The following is a 17,038-nucleotide window of genomic DNA, read 5'->3' as shown; positions in this document are numbered from 1 at the left end:
AGTCGGGCGTCTACAGTTCTCTCACGCCACGAGCGCACGGCGTTTCCAAGAGCCCTCGGAAGTCTGGCCGGCGAGGAAACAGGACACTCACGGCGAACAGCGAGGCAGAAAATTTACAACTGACCCCGGAAACATTTTATTTTGCGTAGGTAATTGGAGAAATCTCTGTGGCGATTCATTCCTTGATCCGGAAGAAGAGATAGCAAGCTGCACTTGCGATTGGATCGCGTTGTAAAGGCGGGGCTTTAGCGAGCCAATCACCTTGACCACCGGAAGTGACGATCCCGGAGGCCGCCGGCTGAGCTTCGCTTCGGCTGGCGGCCTCAGTGGGCGCGGTCTTCACCGAGGACCCGGCCCCGCTGGGGGCGGTGCCACTAAGGCCACGCCTCCTGCGCCGACCCTGCCGGGCTCTGGAGCGAAGCGGTGAGCCTTGGGGGGCGGAGACTCGGGCTGATTCTCTCCAAGCCCTGGGCCGGGCGGGCGCCGGCTGCCGCGTCCCATTCTTCCGTTTCCGGTGGCTGCGCCGCCTCCCCCGGAGGCTCGGAGCTACGCCCTCTGGAGAAACTCGTCATCGCCCTCTTTTCAGCTTCGCACCCCCGTCAGAGTTCCTGCGGGGCAGCTGCCCCCCAACCTTTTTTTTTTTTTGCCGATTCTCGCCCCCTGGAGGACCCCGGTCCCCCACTGCCCACTTTGTTGGATGTGCTGGCCCCTCCCACCCCGCTAAAATGTCCAATAACCTACAGGGAGTCTTCTTGAAAGCCGCCGAGGAAAAGTCGGGCAGCGCCTCGCACTGGTAAGTACAGGTTTCCGACCTCCCTCCGCACGCCCGCCCCGCGCCCGTCTCTCGGCAGGATGTGGAGTCGGCCGTCGTTTCCTGTCACCCCGCCGTTCGGAGGAGCGCGCCCCGCGGGGGGAGCCGCCTCAGGGGAGGCGCTCGCCTCTCGGGCGGTTAGAGCCCTTAGAGCGCATCCTCCTGGGAAACCTAAACCCTCCTCGGAGCCGAACGCGGCCGGCCCCCGCCCCCGGCCCGGCGTCTCCGCGTTCATAGGCGGACAGAATAGAGCTCCACGGGCGAGGAAAACCAACATGGCCGACGCTCCTGTGTGACCGAACCCTTCTGGAAGGTTCTCGCGCACTCGCAGGAAAAACAAGCGGCGACCTGCGCGGAGTAGCAAGTACAGCCTAGGTGGCGCTGGACCCGCAGTGAAAATAGCCCTCGTTTCAGGGAGTGAGGAGCGCAGGAGGTGTTTGTGTCGTTGATAAGCGTATATGAATTTAGAAACGGAAAAATTGTCCTAGAATAAGGGAATCGATTGTTTTAAAAATTTCAAATAACAGCTTTATGTGGAGAGAAAGAGAAGTTAAACCAAAACCAAAAAAAAAAAAAAACAAAAAACCAAAACACCCGGAAATTCTCATGTAAAAACCAGGCTTTTGGAACAGCGCCTTTGAAGCAGGGTAGAGCGAATGCCGTCTCTAACTGGATGTCTATGTGAAAGAACTGTGTTTGAGGTGGGGAGATGCCGGTGTTAAAGACGTACTGATGCGTAAGTTTAGAAAGTTGTTTATCCCTAACTCAGTAGTTTTTTTTTTTTGTTTGTTTTTGTTTTTGTTTTTGAAGCTTCTATTAATCGACAAGTGAAACGGGAACAAAACTGTTAGCTCCGGTAGAATGTTTGAAGTTGTTCACTCACTCCACGGTTAGTGGACCTGTAATAAATGGTGACAAAAAAAGTTAATGGGTCTCTGCAGAAGGAAAATGTGAAGAAGAAAAGCATGGAAGTTAAGATGTTAAAATTCATGCAAGAGGATTTACGAAGAAAATCAAACTGCCTAGGTTGAATCCTAGCTTCGTGAGGCTAAGTACCTCGGTTTTCATTCTGTAAATAAGGCCGCCTAGAGGTAGTTTAAGGATTAAAAGAGTGAATATATGTAAAATAGGAAAAGTAGAAAAGCGCTATTTTAATGTTGTTCTTGTTATAAGAATACAGCGTTACTTCCGTACGAATTGTGGCTGAAGAAGTAGGTTTCCTTTCATTACAAGTAGATTCAAAACCTGATTGTAATAAAGACTTTTAAAAAGCATGCGTAACATTCTAAAATGCGGTGAGCTGAAACAATATAATATTGAAGAACTGCCAAGAAAGAACTATTGTGTTTCAAACCATCAAAAGAGCCAGCTTTTGTGTTTGTATGTTGCTCGTTGGGTTATTTTTGGTGGGTGTTGCCGGGAGAGGCAGAGAGAGTGCTCTGTGTGGATCTGCAAAAGTAGGATTACTTTTTAATGACTTTATGCCTTTTGCCTTGTTTTAGTACCTCGATATTGGTGACATCTGACTTACCCTAACTTAACACAATTTGTTTCAGGATTGCATTTGTTCTTAACATCAGAAATAAGAGTAAGAACTTTCCATTTTTATTTATGGTGTACTTTTAACTTTTTCATCCTGTTTCTAACCCTTTGACTATCTCTCTTTGGCATTTCATAAGACATTGCAGATTGAATTACGTTTTGATTACATTCATAAGTCACTTGGAGTTCATTGACTCATTGATTTATGCATTGTTTTCATCTTCAAATGCATTTATTTCTTCAAACCACTTACTTTGGTTATTGGTTGCATATTAGATTCTATTCTCTTTTGTAAGTAACAGTCTGCATTCAAAATAGAATTTTGTAAGTAATTTGATTACTGTCAGTTCTTGATTGGAAGCTTTGTTTTCTTATATTTTTGATAATATTTTTGATGATACTAAATTTTCTTCATAAATTTAAAATGACTATGATTTCTGTTTTGTTTTCTATAGATACTTGAATTTTCTTGAGTTACTGCTTTCCTTTTATAATTTTTTTGTAGTAATGTGATACAGAAAGGTTATTGTTTAGACAACCAGGTTCAGGGATTGAGCCTGCAACCGAGGTACATGCCCTTGGTTATAATTGAACCCGGGACCCTTGCAGCCCAAGGGCTGATGCTTTAATTACTGAGCCAAACCGGCTAGGACTGATTTAGGCTTTATTAACAAAGAGCAAAGCAGGAGTCAGAATAGTATAGTGGAAAGAAGGTAAACTGGAGATAATAGAGACCTAGGTTTATATCCTAGCTCACCACTTACTATCAGTATATTTCAAACATTTGGTAGCATTCAATGAGTGCCTACTCTGTGATAGACTGTGCTAAACGGAGAGACCAATTAAAGAATAGGGTACAGGCCATGACTGAAAAACCTTACAGTCTAGAGGGGAATGATGTGTTAACATTTTTTTAATAGTGTTGTGCACAGGATGTTATTAGGGCATAGAGAACGAGAATTGTAGGAAAGGTTTCTAGAGCAGTTGAGTTGGGGAATGTAAGTATCAGCTGTTCAATTAGAAATGAATGAAGGTGCCCTGGCCCGTGTGGCTCAGTGGTTAGAGTGTCGACTGCACACTGAAGGGTCTTGGGTTTGATTCCTGGTCAAGAGCATGTACTTGGGTTGCGGGTTCGATCGAGGTGCCTCACATCAATGTTTCTCTTTCCCCCTCCCTTCATTCCACTCTCTAAAAAAATCAGTGGAAAAAAATATCCTTGGGTGAGGATTAACAGCAAAAAAGAGGAATGCATGCTATGCGCAGGCAGAGGGAATTGGTAAAATAAAGTACCAGTATGGCTTATTAATAATTAGTATTGTTTGATTCTGTACTACAAGCAGGATAGATAGCATGTAAGGGTTTGGTTTGCCCTGCTAAAGACATTAGACTATCTCTTAAAGATTAGAGGATTTAAGAAAAGGACTGTCATGGTCACCTGTGCATTTTAGATAACTGATGGTAGTTTGGATTTGAGGGTGAGGGATCAGGCATCTAAAGATTCTACTTTAGTTGTCCTTTCACGATGCTTAGGGCCTGAACTACCTGATATAAAGTAAAGGTTGGATTCAAAGAAATATAGCAGAGACAGTAGGCAGACCTTGTTAGTGAATTGGCAGGAAGAAAAGAGAATCTATTGTGATGCCAGTTTTCTGGGTAGATACTAGTAAATTGAGATGAGGAACTTGTCAAGAAAGCCATCTGAGAGAGATCTGAATCTGAAACTCAGCTGAAAATAAAGGCTTGTGAGCCATCAGCTTAGAGGTATTATAATAAAAGCCCATGATAATACATCCCACAATAATAGGAATTAGGATGTCATGTGATTGTCAGTTGGCTTCTATCCGCCTTTAACCCTTTGTTCTTAAATGGGAAGTTAAAATGAGTGTCCTTAGCTGGGGGCTTGCTTTGGTTAAATAATGTTCCATTGCCAATTTAGTGTGCATTTGGTTTTATACAGTGTAGGTGTTATGTTTACTTTTGTGATGTGTGTGTGAGAAAGAGAGACAGACATAGCATGCAGGCTAGCTGAAATCTATTTTTCATTAATCTCTCATTTTATGCAGTTGAACTTTTTGGACCCTGATATATTGGGGTTATGCTAAAGTAAACAAGAAAATGGATGAGATTGCCCAAGAGAGCATGTAATTCTGAATACATTATTTAATATTATTAAACCTCTTCTTTCTCAACTGTAAAATAGGAATGACAATACCCACCTTGCTGGTCTGTTCATTAGGATTAGATTAATGATGAGTATTCGTTATAATATCTATTATGTATATAACATACGGTATATATATTATTACATTATGTACTTATGTATATTATGTAAGTACACAATGTTAAATAGTAATATGGAAAAAGATCTCTTAGCAGTTGAAAAAATATATTTTGCAAAAATATCTACAAAATGTTTATTAGCCAGCAAAATTTTTATCATTCCATTTCTAATACGTGAATGCTTCATACCAATATTGGATTAGTAAAAGGTGTCAATTATATAATATATATATGTTTAATATACCTTTTATTAAAGTTCTCATGTTTTCAAGACTGATTAATTTGCCTATTCTTGGACCCCAAGTACATATTAATGGTATATATTGGTTATCTTAGTCCCAGCCAGTTCCTTCATTTACTTCTCAAAGCAAGTCTATTGCCCCATTTAACAAATGAAGAGACAGATTCAAAGACATTAAGTAAATTTACCAGTCAGTCAACTAATAATTGGAAGAGTAGAGACTAGAAGCCCATAATCTTTCTATTGTATCCCTGTTTTCTCTTTTAAAGCCTTAAACTGTGTTATTTTTCTGATGGAGTTTCAGTTCAAACCCCAGCTGGTTTAAGCTAATTAGCATGTTCATATTTCTTTTCAAGTGACTGAACCAGAGCATGGGATACACAGTCTGATTCTAGTTTGAGTTCTGACATTAGGTAGCAGAATGTGATCTTTAAGATAACAGAAACTTTATAGGGTTTTTAGTTAGTCTCTTAAATGGAAAGTCTCTTCTAGATCTGAAAAAAAAGTATATTGATTGAAGAAGTATGAATTTCACCCTGATTTATCACTTTTCTTGTTAGCATTTTGCATTTCAGTTTAATTTTTAGAACTCATTCCATTTGTTACTAGGAAATCATGGATTTTTTTTATTTTTTATTATAGCTTGTAGAATTCAACTCAGCTACATTGCCTACAGTGTGCCAGTTGCTGTATTAGGTGTAGAGGATATGGATATAAATAGGATAATCTACCTTTAAGGAATTTATGGTCTCTGGTAGATTGTGTGAATTTCTACTGATACACTGACATAGAAGAAGCTATATTTTCCTTTTTTGGAGGAGAGAGAAGAGAAGAGAGGAAAAAAGATCAGTGATTATATTTGAAAATAGATTTTCTTTTTTTAAAATTTTGTTCTGGAAAGCAGTTATAGTGGTACCTCGGTTTTCGAATGCAATCCGTTCCAGAAGACCGAGAGATCAACAGCCAACAGCTAGGCCTCAGGATCTTGCCCTCAGCGGAAGCTGTGTGGCATGTTCGACTTCCGAGGCATGTTCGAAAACCGAAGCATTTGCTTCCGGGTTTACCGAGTTCATAAACCGAAATGTTCATCGACAGAGATGTTCAAAAACCAAGGCACCCTACTGTACTTTCCTGGAGAATCAGTTGGATCATATACATATATATTTTTAATATATCTGTTGATTTCAGGGAGAGAGAGAGAAACATCAATGATGAGAGTCATTGATGCGCTGCCTCCTGCATGCCCCCTGCTGGGGATCGAGCCCGAAACTCGGGCATGTGCCCTGACCGAAATCGAACCTCAATCTCCTGGATCATAGGTTGATGCTCAACCGCTGAGCCATGCCCGGCCGGGCTGAAAATAGATTTTCTTAGCTCATCTGATTCTCGAACAAAGACTGTTCCAAATCTTTTTGATTCTCCTCAGATCTCTCTGTTTTTGCTCTTATTCTTAGCAGATGATATCATGCCCTTTTTCATAGACAAAATAAAAGCCATTAGCTCAGAATTACCTCAACCTTTTGCCCTGGCTGGTTTGGCTCAGTAGTTAGAGCTCTAGCCCACAGACTGAAAGGTCATGGGTTCGATACCAGTCAAGGGCACGTACTTCCATTGCAGGCTTGGTCCCCGGCCCCTGAGTCCAAGTGTGGGAGGCAACTAATCGATGTCTCTCTCTCACATTGATTCAACAGATTCGATGTCTCTCTCTCTCTGTCCCTCCCCCTCCCACTCTCTCTAAAATCAGTGGAAAAAATATCCTTGTGTGAGGATTAACAACAACAAAAAAGAACTACCTCAACCTTCTGACACCAAAGCTATAAACTTACCTGCAAATGTACCTAGTAACGTCTCTTCCAGTTCCAGCAAAAGGAGATGTTTCTCCAGCTCTCTCTAAGGTTCAGTCCCTCCACCCTGTCTTCTGGTTCCCATTTCCTACCTCCTTATCAAACCTTACACTTAATTATCCTGCTATCTTCTTTTACTACCAGTCTCTTCCTCTTGATGACTCACTTGAGCATTCATACATGTTCTGGTTATTCGAAGCTTTAAAAAAAAAAAAGAGGGAAGACCTTTCACCCTGTTTTTAGCCTCCGGCTGTTTGCCAGCCTTTCTCTTCCCTTTACAGTGAAAGTTCGTAAGAGAGTTGTCTGTACCCGCTCTTATACTCGCTCTCTTCATATCTTTTCTCCATATTCACGCTTCAGCAACTTCTTTCCCCACCAAAGTGCTCTTTTAAAGCCATCAATGACACGTGCCATTCATTCCAGTGTACATTTTTAATCTGTGTTCTACTTGGCCTCTCAGAAACTTTTAATAGAATTGCCCAATTTTCTTGAAACTCTCTTCCTTTGGTTTCCATTGCCTCAAAATCTCTCTTGTTTTCTTTCTACTGCTTAAAGAAAGTGGGAAGCTACTGAAATGTTTTGAGCAGGGAAAGGCCATCTGTAGCATGCCAGTTTGAAGGGGAGAGGATATGACTGAAGAAAGGATCAGTTATAAAGCTACTGTAATAGTCTAGGCCAGAGATGATGTTTGCTTGGACTAGAGTGAAACAGTTATTTTGAAAAGAAACAAACAGATCAAGGGAGATACAGGAGATAATAGCAACAGGATTTTGTGATTGAATATAGATGGTAAGAAAGCAGGAATTACTTGTTCTGACTTAGACATCTGAGATAAATGGATGCCATTTACAAAAGGAGTGAAAAACACTGGAAAAGGCCATGTTGAGTTTTAGGTGCATTTGAGATTCTAAATGGAGATGTCATGAGGGAAGCTGGAGATATAAGCCTGACTCTCAAAAGAGCTAAGATGAATATTTGACTTGTTGTTACACAAATGGTAATTTAATTGAAGTCATGCATGTAAAATCATCTAGGGAAAGCTTACAGAGTAGGAAGAGAAGAATTCAGTCTAAGCTTTGGTGAATTCCAACATTCGAAGGTTGATTCAAGTAGGGATGAATTGGCAAAGAAGACTGAGGAGTCACTACAGAGGTAGGAGAGTGTCATATCCAGAAAGCCTTGGGAAGAGAATGTTTTAAGAAAAGGCGCAGCGGGCAGTTTTGTACTCATTTAAATACATCATTTATCACGTACCAGGAAGTTTAAGTTCTTTTAGGGATTGTGGTTTGAACTAGATGGGATGCAAGCAAACATTTTCTGTAAAGGGCCAGGTAGTAAATATTCTAGGCTTTGGCAGGCCATATGATCTCTGCCGTAACTACTCAACTCTGCTGTTGTAGCATGAAGGCAGTCATATACAGTATATGAAAAAAAATGAGCACAACTGCGTACTAATAAATCTTTATTTATGGATACTGAAATTTGAATCTCATAAAATTTTTATATCACAAAATATTCTTGTAATTAAAATTATTTAAAACATAAAAACCACTCTTAGCTTGTGGACTGCACAAAATCAGGGAGGAGGCCAGATTTCGCCCACAGGCTGTACTTTACTTACCCTTTTCCCATACCTGAGCCTGATGTCTGAACCATAAAAGATGCTAAGTTCTGATCCAGCTTATATATGCTTTTTCGGGTGTGGGGAGGTGATGAGGTGGGTTTTCCTCTTCAAACCCAAAAAACAAGAATTCTCACTTTTCTTTATGTTCATGCTTCTCTTTAGAGATTAACTTTTCATTTACCAAAAGTAAATATAAATATTGAAGCAATATCAAGTAGCCAGAAAGCTGTTTTAAATATTTGTAAGGTGTAGTTATATTATTTTGGGTTGCAGAAAGGTAAAACTGTGTTCCAGTGCTTCCTAGGATGTATAGGATTTTGGATTTGATTTTTATTAATACCTAAGGTTTAAAAACACCTATATGCAGTATACACACCTTTATACTTTTGAGAATTCTGATTATTATTTTTTACCCTTACATTTTTTTCTTCACTGATCTTAGTCATATAAAGGCACACTGGTTTTATACAGCGTTGGCTCTGCACTCATATTGCTAGAATTGAGCACGAGAGACAGTCTACAGACAAGTGAACAAACAGATTAATAAAGACATGATGACAACTTGTGATATGTCCCATGAAGGAAATCAGCAGGTGTAATATTTTAGACTATGAAGGAGGGGAAAGGGTAGTTAAGGTGGTCAGATACTTGAGAAATATCATTTATGCTGAGACTGGAGTTACATGGGTGGGAGAGGAGTACCTAGGTAGAGAAATAACATGTGCCTTGAGTCCCATGAGGTCTTGGTATTTTTTAGGAACGAAAGATAGTTTCAGGTATAAATAACTTGAGGTGTCTGCATTCAAGAAATCTACAAATAATTGATTATACAGAGATTGGTATGGGATTTTAAAAAAAAGTCAGACAATCTGTGCTAAGAAATAGCTCATAAGTATCTAGATCAAAATTGGCTAGATTATAAAAATTACTAAAATAAATAAAAAATGATTGACTTTCAGTGTGTTCCACGTTTATTGAAAGCCGTTCAGCTGAAATGACATTGCAGTTATATAACAGTTGACAGGCAATCGGAACTATTATGAGTAATTGCCATACCAAGGACTGTTTAGCACCAAACTTCAGATGTGCTGAGAACAATTAATAAATCAAAGAAGAAAATGGTTCCTACTTGAGTGACTCAGTTTAGTCTCTAGAAATGTGGCACACTAAGGTATCGCCATAAGAGATGCCTTAGCAAAAGAAGGGTGGCTAACTGTAGAGCTTGAGCCATTGTCAGTGGGAGGAACACAACAGATTGGGGCAGGGGGGCAGTAAAATGAGAATCCGGTCAGTAAAAGTAAAGCAGGAGGACAGGAGGAAAGAATCCAGGAAAAAGGAGGCGGAGGATGCAAATAGTTTGAGGAGCATATTTTAGTAGACATAATTTTATATAGGGTAAAACATTAGAAAACTACTTACAGTTTTAGGAATAAACGTTCCTCTCTCATACCTGTTGCCTAATCATATGAAATCTAAAAGCTGTGATCATATCTCTCACTGTTTCTTCTACTTCTTCAAAATCTTTGTTTTGTAATATTTCACTTTGAAAAATCAAAGTGACAAATAACATACTTTTATTATATTTTATATATATATATTTTTAAATATTTGCAAATATTTGGTTTTAAATAAAATGTATGTACCATGTAGTATGTTGTATTTATTTACTCATGTTCTTTTAAGTGTTTCAGGCTGCATGTACCAAGTAGTTCAGACGGTTGGCTCGGATGGAAAAAATCTTCTGCAATTACTTCCAATTCCTAATTTCTCTGGAAATCTTATACCACTAGTTCAATCTTCAGTTATGTCTGATGCTTTGAAAGGGAATACAGGAAGCCCAGTTCAAGTTACTTTTCAGACTCAGATTTCCAGCTCTTCCACAAGTGCATCATCAGCTCAATTGCCCATTTTTCAGCCAGCCAGTTCTTCAAACTATTTATTTACAAGAACAGTAGATACAGCAGAAAAAGTTAGAGTTACTACTGTGGGATCTGAGACTTTTACCTCATCAGTTTCTAAAGTTCAGAGTCATGGTGTGAAAATTGATGGACTCGCCATGCAAACATTGGCTGTTTCTTCCTCCTCAACACAAAATGATTCATCTTATATTTTAGTAAATACTCAGAGCCTCCCAATGACTGTGAAACCTCCAGTTTTGCCTTCTGGGCATCATTTACAGATTCCAGCCCATGCTGAAGTGAAATCTGTACCAGCGACGTCATTGCCTCCTTCAGTTCAGCAAAAGATACTTGCAGCCACCACCACAAGCACCTCAGGAACAATTGAGGCCTCCCAGATACCATCTGTTATTTACGTATCTCCTGTAAAAACAGTGAAAAATGTAGTTACCAAGAACTTACAACACATTTACCCAAAACCTGCTACAGAAGTAGCAAAACCAGTGATGCTAAATGCCACACACCTTCCAGTGAAGGTTGCAAGAGAGACCCAGTTAAAAGGTGGTCAGCACTCTCAAGCTGCTCCAGTGAAATGGATTTTTCAAGACAATCTACAGCCTTGTACTCCATCTCTTGTTCCTGTTAAGTCTTCAAATAATGTGGCTTCACAGATTTTAAAAAGTTTTGTAGAAAAGAAAAGTTTGGGAGATAATACTATAAATATGCCACCATTAAGTACCATCAGTCCTAGTGGGGCACAATCCAAAAGTATGCCTATTAAAGATAATGCTTTGGTTATGTGTAATGGGAAAATCTATCTGTTGGCTAAAAAGGGGACAGATGTTTTGCCGTCACAAATTGATCAACAGAATTCTGTTTCTCCTGATATTCCACCAAGAAAAGATGTATCACAGATAGTGAGTTCAAGTCCAGTCACAGAAATATCCAGAGAGGTTGTCAATTTTGTTTTGGCTAAAAATAAATCTTCCCAGATGGAGACAAAATCACTTTCAAACACCCAGCTTGCTTCCATGGCCACGCTAAGGGCAGAGAAGAATAAAAAAGTGGAGACACCATCTCTTTCTATCCTAAACCCAAATAATCTGAACCCATCCATTAACTACTTAAAACAGAGTAAGACTTTATTCATAAAGGCAGACTTTCCACATGGACTTAGTACAGGACAAAATGCCCCCCAAAAAGAAAATATCATCCAGAGCATAGAGAAAATAAGTTCCTCTGTTGATGCAACAAGTATTACTTCACAACAGTGTGTTTTCAGAGACCAAGAACCAAAGGTAATTTTCCCATGCCAGGGTGGTGTTTTTATCTATATAGAAAATTTTTCTTTTTTAATTGTCAGAGTTATCTATAATACCTTTCTCCCCTCTTCTCCCATCCTCCACTCCATCACACACATACCATACACACATGAATGCTTACTTAAGTCAAAGCTTTTATCTGAAGGAAATGTTTGAGGAGTATAATTGAGAGTCCAAGCAATATCTTTGTCTTGAATCATTAGGCATTCCTAAATCTTTAAAACAAAATTGAAGTCACAGAGCAACAAGGTTTAGAAGAGTTGGGAGAGGAATAATGTGAATTAAAAGCTCAGTAAAATTGTGTGTGCATATATGCACACATTTGTACACGCATGCATACATATACATGGCTACGTAGATATTTAATAGCCTACTTTTAGTATATGAAGAGATCAATATTATGCATATAGGAGAGCTGGAGGGTTTTGCTTGTTTTGTGGTGGAATATAGTTATCTGGCAATTTTTCAAGGTAGATGGTGGAAAGGGTAGGACAATCAGTACCTTTCAAGTCATTTGTGGAAATAGGATTATCAGCCTCTATGATTGGATTTTTTTAGTAAACAAGTTTTCCCTTTTTTTTAAGCCCTTTCTGATTCCTCATCCAGTTATCCAACATACCCACATAGGACCTTTCTGTTCTACTTAAGATAGTGTTTCTGTGCTAACTAAATATTTGTACCCACTTTTTCCTCACTTAGAGGTCTGTTTAAAAATGCCAGTGTTTCTCACCTTTCAGTTCAGAATTTATTGAACTCCAGAGATGTAAGGAGGTAAATTCTGATTAAATATAAGATTTGTTAAAGGCATAAGACTTTTTCAGAAGACTATAATGTCTAATTAATGTCACATAGGTTATTTTTAACTTGTCATTAGTCTGTATTCTCATTTCAGTTGTTTGAGAACTGAGTGCCTGTTACCTTTCTAGTGTGAGAAAGTGAAGTAAATGAGAAATTGCATGGGAACATTTTAAGTGTATTCAGTTCAGTTCAGTTTTCCGAGTGAGGGTGGTAAAGCAAGGGTAATGCAAACCAACCATTTAGGACTTTAAAGCATGCTTGAAGTAAGATGAGGTAATCACTTAGTTGCCAGTCTGATAAAATAGCTTAAGTAATGGGCAGTATTGTTTGTGTGTTTTCTTTTCCTAATTTCAGATCCAGAGTGAGATGGCATCAACATTAGGAAAAGTTACTCAAGAAAGAAATGACAAGAAAAATTCTCAAGGAGGAAGCAATAAGGCATATCTGAAGACTGATGCTGAATTTAAAAAGCTATTTGGTCTCACTAAAGATTTGAGAATATGCCTTACTCGGATTCCTGACCGTTTGCATGCTGGAGAAGGTTTTGATTCCTTTAGGAGTTTGGTGAAGAGTGACAGAGAGACAAAGTTTATAGTGAAGGAGGAAGAGAGAAAACAGGTAATAGATTTTCAAGTGTTCTTTGTAGGTACTCCAGAGAGAGATGAGTGTGTTAATTTTCTTGATTTGTTTTCTGAGTCTTATGTTTTAATAATAGTTACCAACTTTGCATATCTAATATCTATGTATTATACCAGAATGGTGTTAAAAAGAACCATATATACACAGGTAAAAATGCATCCCTGGTTAATTAATGGTAAGTGTATTTATTCACCCACTGTTTATTTTTTCATCATAAAATTATAAGGAAGTGGCCATAGCTTTTTATTTTTGGGTGGCCATCGCTTTTTAATTAGTTATACTACTATGGAGACCCTATCTAAAATAAAGAATCCAAGTGTAGGGAAAATGTAAACATGCAGATGTTCATTGCAGGATTACTCTTAATACCAACATCTTAAGAAATCTACATGGTCAACAATGGTGAAAAGAAGCATCCTTGTAACTTTGTCTACTATTATTCTACTTATAGGATCAGAGATCAGTCTTTCTTAATGAAAATCTTTACTATGTGCCTACCATTAAAAGGGAAAAAACTAAATCTATTCTAATTCTCAGGTTCTTCACAAATGGCTATTATATTTTGGTAGTAGATCAGTATAGATTCTAATACTTAAGCAGGAAAATGTGAATTCAGTAATTTATTCTCAGTGAAAGTCATTGGGGCATTGCTGTTTTTTTGATGCCATAAATATTAATCTCTTGCAGTTGTTCTCAATATATTTTGTTGAGTTGAATTTAATTACTATGTATTTGTACCTACAAACTTGTTAAATTCCAGAGCACACTCTATAAATGGTACTAATAATTTACTTTTCCATTGGAATCATACTCAACATTGCAACAGGATTTTGATAAGAAAAGAAAAGCAAAAACCATTAAGAAGATGGATCACACAAAGAAGAGAAAAACCGAGAATGCTTATAACACAGCTTTAAATGGAGGAACTAATGTCACCAGTTCCCAACTCATTAGCTGTATTTTACCAACTTCAGATGTATCACACCATAACGTCGTTACAACCTGCAGCAAAACCAGAGAAGACAGGAGAACTGAGGTAGAACACTGTACCCGTGAGAACCAGGAGAAAGCTGCATTGAGTTCAAATGCAGATTTTGGACAAAGTCATTCCTTTACTAAAAATTATACTGAAGATATTTTTCCCATGACACCACCAGAGTTAGAGGAAACCATTCGGGATGAAAAAATACGAAGACTTAAGCAGATGCTGAGAGAGAAAGAAGCAGCCCTTGAAGAAATGCGCAAGAAGATGCACCAAAAATAATAAAATGTTGCTATACGTAAAGACTTCAGTGAATTAGCTTCGTTTTTACCATATGTTTTTGCATTAAGTTAACTAACTATAGATGCATTCTGAAAGTGTCTTTGAATATGAAGTTTGTTTTTTCATCAGTTGATTATAAAATTTTGTTTAAGGAATGCAGAAAAGGTTGATTCACATATAACTTCAATAATCTGCATGGGATATCTAAAGCTTTTTTTGGAAGGAAAAATTGTCTTAATTTTTTGTTTGTTTTATTTTTAACTAGAATTCCCCAAGTTTGAATATTCGTGCAGGATTTTTGTTATTGTTTGTATCTTTAGCTAAATTGCTCAGGTATACTCTTGAAATTATACAACCCAGGAGAAGAAATCAGCTCCAAACTTAGCTTTGCCACTGGGATTGTATATGTACTCACTTAGTCCCTTTATCCATGAAGTGTTGATACCTTCTGCTCATCATTGTAATTCTTTTTTAATTTCATGGAAAAGATGTATTATAGCAGCATTATTTAAAAATTTAAACATTTCTTAAGACTGAGGGACACTTGTTTTGTAACTTTTACAAAATAGCTTTATATAACCCAAAATGAATTTTAGAATTCAGGCTATATAATGTATTGTTTACTTAACGTGATATGTTATTTCTAGGCAAATGCTTTTTTGAAATATGTAAGTTGGACTGTGTAAAAAGTAAATATGAACAATGACCACATTTAATACTTTTTAAAGATGTCAAATGTGTGGTTTTTTTTTTTAAAGAGGCAAACAGTTTTCTATCTGATTATCTTTGATTTGGAGAGTTTGGAAGTGGAGGGAGGGGAGATAGGGATAACGGGGAAGGAAGAAAATATTATTTTAAAAAATGATTAACAGATCCCCGAAAGTAAGGTAAAATAAACCTGTACATTGACAGAAAAGACTGAGAAGTAGAACAAATACAAAGTGATTATCAACTAGATTCTCTTGTCTTTTGTTTTTTGTAACAGCTTTATTGACAGAATTTATGTATCAAAAAATTCACTCTTTTAAAGTGTATGGTTCAGTGACTTTTATTCACAGTTTCTGCAACATCAACATCTAATTTTACAACATTTTCGTCACTGCCACCCCCCACCCTAAACCTCATAGTAATTAGCAATCACTCCCCTGAACCTCCTCCCTCCAGCCTTAGGAGCTGTTAATACACTTTTTAGTCTTTATAGATGTGCCTGTTGTGGACATTCATGTGCATGGAATGAGTTATTCAAAATATTTTACTCAGTGACTGGTTTATTTCTCTTACGTGCATCCATCTTCCATTTCATTTCTTTTAGTTTTTACCCATTTGTTTTAGCCTTTCTCCTTTTGAGTTTTCTGCTTCTTGCTTATTAAGGTTTTGCTGCTCATGAAATCCTCAAGCACGCATATTTCTTTTCATTGTATTTTATGATACAAAATGTGGTTTGAATTCTTTACAACAAAATTCCCATAATATGTCTATGCCGATGTTCTCAAACTCCTACTCCTCATTCTGAAATTCACTTGAATTGGGATTTTATCTTTACCACTCCACTAAAGCTGGGTGGTTTTTTCCCCAAAGTCTCCAACAATTGCTGTCTTATGGTCAGTGGACACTTTATCAGACTGTCATTGAAAGTTGTCCTTTGCTCTGTTTCCATGACACTGTCGTCTTGTTTTCTTACTACTGTACCTTATTGGTTGCTCCTTCTCAATCTCTTTGGCTGATTCCTTCCCTTCTCTATGATTTCGGTAATGTTGGAGTTTATTTTACATCTCTACTCACTTGAGATGATCTCGTCTGGTTCTCATGGATCAAAATGCCATCTATATCTGGGAACTCCAACATTGTATCTTCAAAAGCCTTCTTGACATCTCCACTTAAAAGTCCGCTGGCTGGCTCAGCAGTAGAGCACCTGCCTATGACACCGGAGATCACGGTTCGATTCTTGGTCAGGGCAGATGCCCGGGTTGCGGGCTCGATCCCCAGTGTGGGGCATGCAGGAGGCAGCCGATCAATGACTCTCTCATCATTGATGTTTCTCTCTCTCTCCCTCTTCCTCCCTCTGAAATCAATAAAGATACATATTTTAAAAAAATTTTAAAAAGTCGAATGGGCATCTCAAAATGAACATAGGCCAACCCCAGCTTCTGTTATCATCCTTACCCCAAATTTGCCTCAATCAAGCTCTGTACTTCAATTAATGACAAATCCAAATCCAGGCTTTCACTTACTCAAGTAGAAACACTTGGGAGTCCACCTTGATTTCTTTTTTCTTTATATCCTACAATGAGACTGTTAGGAAATGTTCTTGGTTTACATTCATATTATAGCCAAGTGATTTTGTTAAAAGTATAAGGAGGGGGGAAAGGACCCAAAACCCAATAGAACAATGGGAAAAATACATGAACAGACAATTCACCATAAAAGATACAAAAATGATCTTCAAACATGAAAGTGTTCAAAAATGGATTCAAAATTGGATAAATGCAAGTTAAAAGCACTCGGATACCATTTCTCTTTGGTCAGGCTGGGAAAGATTTAAGAATATGACAACACGTTCTGTTACAAGGCTGCGAGGACATTGTGGACGGGAATACAGTTTGTTACAATTCTAGTCGAGAGAAATTTGGCAGTGTCTAACGAAGTGACATGTATTTACCTTTCAACCAATAGGACCAGCAATTCTGTTTTTAAGAATCTATCCTGAACATATGCCTCCACCAATATGAAAAATATTAAGCAGTTTATTAATTACAATACTGTTTTTAATGGCAC

At 38.2% G+C, this 17,038-nt stretch overlaps 1 protein-coding gene across 4 annotated transcripts; it reads left to right on the top strand.

Annotated features, from left to right (window-relative positions):
• Window positions 1-264: 264 nt before the first annotated feature.
• LRIF1 (ligand dependent nuclear receptor interacting factor 1) lies at window positions 265-15,220 on the top strand. Of its 4 annotated transcripts, XM_081122327.1 has the most exons (5): window positions 708-793; window positions 1,622-2,022; window positions 10,026-11,538; window positions 12,715-12,978; window positions 13,826-15,220. In XM_081122327.1, exons 3-5 carry the CDS (start codon window positions 10,039-10,041, stop codon window positions 14,261-14,263), a joined length of 2,202 nt encoding a protein of 733 aa, XP_080978453.1. In that variant the 5' UTR covers window positions 708-793; window positions 1,622-2,022; window positions 10,026-10,038; the 3' UTR covers window positions 14,264-15,220. The 4 variants fall into 4 exon arrangements, with proteins under 4 accessions (XP_080978455.1, XP_080978452.1, XP_080978453.1 ...); XM_081122326.1 differs by lacking the exon at window positions 1,622-2,022 and having other exon boundaries at window positions 290-793; XM_081122328.1 differs by lacking the exon at window positions 1,622-2,022 and having other exon boundaries at window positions 729-793; window positions 10,034-11,538.
• Window positions 15,221-17,038: the final 1,818 nt, after the last annotated feature.

This window comes from Miniopterus schreibersii (genome assembly GCF_964146895.1).
Source record: "Miniopterus schreibersii genome assembly, chromosome: 19".
NCBI classification, from domain to species: domain Eukaryota; kingdom Metazoa; phylum Chordata; class Mammalia; order Chiroptera; family Miniopteridae; genus Miniopterus; species Miniopterus schreibersii.
The sequence above is the reverse complement of the archived record's forward strand: the minus strand, read 5'-3'. Positions and strand labels throughout refer to the sequence as shown.